Source organism: Opisthorchis viverrini (genome assembly GCF_000715545.1).
Source record: "Opisthorchis viverrini unplaced genomic scaffold opera_v5_390, whole genome shotgun sequence".
Lineage (NCBI taxonomy): Eukaryota > Metazoa > Platyhelminthes > Trematoda > Opisthorchiida > Opisthorchiidae > Opisthorchis > Opisthorchis viverrini.
In genome coordinates this window covers 189,550-192,370 of record NW_008752046.1, presented here as the reverse complement: position 1 = coordinate 192,370, position 2,821 = coordinate 189,550, and the positions used below count along the sequence as shown (strand labels likewise).

Here is a 2,821-nt window from a genome sequence, read left to right as displayed (position 1 = left end):
TATATATGTAACGAGACGTCCAATATCAGCTCTGGTTTGCTGAGGAGTGCACACAAGCGCACGCGAAAAACGAGCAATTAAGTCTTACGCACTGTCCCAAACGTTACCTCAGGCTACTATCCACGCGCGTAGTGTCAGTAGTATAGCTTAATTTGAGCATAGCTGAACAATTTTGGCTTCATCATTCAATTTTGTGCAAGCGATCAAATGCGGAATGATTACTCCGGAGGTGTCAACCTTTCTCAACGAGCGATGGGAGGACATCTCAGTCGGGGCCGTCAAGTAATCAAACTGGTGAATGAAACGGTCATGCCTATCAAATCTGCACAACTTCGAAATGAAGTCAAATCTGCTCGGGACTTGAAAGTTCGGAAAATTCCAAAGTTGCTTACAGACGGCCTTGGTTTCAACGCTCGATCGAAGCGCTGGGTCGACGACACACCGCGTAAATCTCCATACGTATATCCATACGAACGGGATCGTTCAGGGGTACTCACCATACGGTGGCGGAACAATGCAAACACGCTCAGTTTGTATATAGAAGGTCCGGAGATCAGTGACTAAAGACTTGTACTACTGACAACTTAAAAGACCGTTCATCTGGAGCCCTTTTGATTTAGACTATACGGCAGACGGTACCTTAACTGTGCAAAGCGTGAGCGTGATTTCGACAGATCTGGCAACTACAGGTGAGCTTTTCAACTGACAAGTTACCGTGGGTTTTTGGTGTACTCAAGGATGGCCTGATTCGCGCAATTTACTCTAAGCTGTGTGTCACAACTGCAGATCGTACCGATCAAAATAATCTTAACATGTTGTGGGAAACTTGTATCAAATGGTTGTCACGACAATGTAATGCATAAAAAGTATTCATACTCGTAGTAGCCTTCATCTTGTATTTGATCTTGATCCATTTGGCCTGAGCTAGTCGGATCTTTATTTAGTGAAACATACTGCCATCATTGGCGTCCTATTTTCCGCAAAAGTGACTTGTTTACATTGTGATCCAATGAGACTACTAAAAATAGAAATACCAGCGAGGTTGGGGGAAGATGAACGCAAAGGTCTTATTTACTCAGTTATTTAGTACGAAACGGGTTATACAGTGACGAAGCAGACCATATTCGGATTTTCCCAGTTGGATTTTTATTCAAACAAACAGAAGTTACTTATTGGATATTAACCGAAATTCGGGTTATGGAATCGTAAAATATGAATTCGAAACCAAAGCCCTGAAGGAAATTTCTAAATTGGAATAAATAAAAATTGATTACGTCGGCTTAGTTATAAGCAAGAGCTAGGACGCTTGTCGAGTCCAAATTCTCAGGAGTCACGCTGGTCCTGGTGCCGGCTGCGGAGAAACTTGCAGTCTGCAAGAGTATTTTAAAAGCCTACTGGTTTTTTACTTGAATGTAGTAAGTCAATCAATAGAAAGGCTCGCCTGTGGACAGGTCAGAATCCTTTACCAGAAAAGGATTGGCGCAACGTTCTTGGCTTTCACACAGCAATACAATAGATCGTGGGGTATTGGAGTTGAATGGGGGGCACACTGTAAATTCTTGGTTGTTGAATTACGAGAGTCCCTATGAGGAACGAGGGCGAACACTTGTTATATCTGCTGATTCGCCAATCTGTGGTATCTGCTGCTAACCCGCTCCGGTGCCTAGTGCCGAAGAAAAAGACTCCAAGAAGGGGATACAACAGCTATATTCCGAACAAACGAGTGCGAGAGCAAAAGTTACAATGGCCCCACACTATTTAAATAGAACTTTCTGACATTGATCCAGGCTGTCTGATAGGCATTAGTGAATACACATCAACATTGCTCGTGCCTCTATGAAATACCTGAGGCTACTTTCAGGAATATGACCGTCCTGACAACACTACCGAATAAGTCAGCAGCTGTTTAGACCAAGATTCCCGCCTAATTCGTGTACAGGAATTGTTCGAAAGTGGTCGGTGGTCCTGCAGTCAAAAGACTGAAGCAGTTGACCAAAGGGTCCTGTGGTTTGTCAGGCCTACTTCCACCAGGTGAATACCCGTGTAACGGTGATACTACTGACAAGGAGGCACGTGGGTAGTATGTGTTGTTCGTGGGGTTTCGTTTTGCATCTTTTGAAAAGGGGAGGTCTGTTGCAGAATTTGTGGAGTCGCTTTGTAACATTTGCTTGGATTTGAGCGATGAATGATTGGAGTCAATCAATATCCAGGTAAGTTCAAGGAGACGCGTTCATAGGAAGACGAATGTCCAGTTTTTGCAAATAAGATGCAAATGAGAGTTTTGCTTCCCTGTCTAATGGTCTGTAACCGGTCAGTTGGCATTTCCTAATAAATAACTCCGCAGCGACGGCCTTCTTCCTTTCACCCGTAGGGGTAGGAGGCTTCCCTTGAGTGGGACTTCTGGCAACCTACCATAGCAAATGAAGACCGTTCATAAACGTTTACTTGGTGATCAGACTATTCACGCAGACGCTGCTGATCTTGTGGCTTTCCAGGACCCCTGTTTTGTTCACTCATGTTAGCCTAGTCCGTGGACCACGAACTCACTCCAGGGCCAAACTTTGACCTCGAACAAAAGTACACGTGTTTACAAGTTCTCCGAAGTTTATCAGGTTTTTAGGCTGAATATCTACCTTGCGAGTTTACTGGAAGACCGAGCATGAGTGTACTTTAGGTTGCACCACAAAAAGGAGATCGTCATGTCCGAGAAAACGACTGGACTTCTCTCTCCGGGTAGACAATACCACAGGAGATAAACTACGGGTATTCTGGAATAGCCTCTCATCCACGAATTTTGAATTTTCAACCATTGCAGATCACA

General features: G+C 44.1%; 1 protein-coding gene across 1 annotated transcript; it reads left to right on the top strand.

Moving 5' to 3' along the window:
• Positions 1-252: 252 nt before the first annotated feature.
• Positions 253-564, top strand: T265_10626 (hypothetical protein; the record flags this gene model as incomplete). The annotated part of the gene is made up of 1 exon (XM_009177049.1): positions 253-564. One exon carries the CDS (start codon positions 253-255, stop codon positions 562-564), a length of 312 nt encoding a protein of 103 aa, XP_009175313.1.
• Between the last annotated feature and the right edge of the window lie 2,257 nt (positions 565-2,821).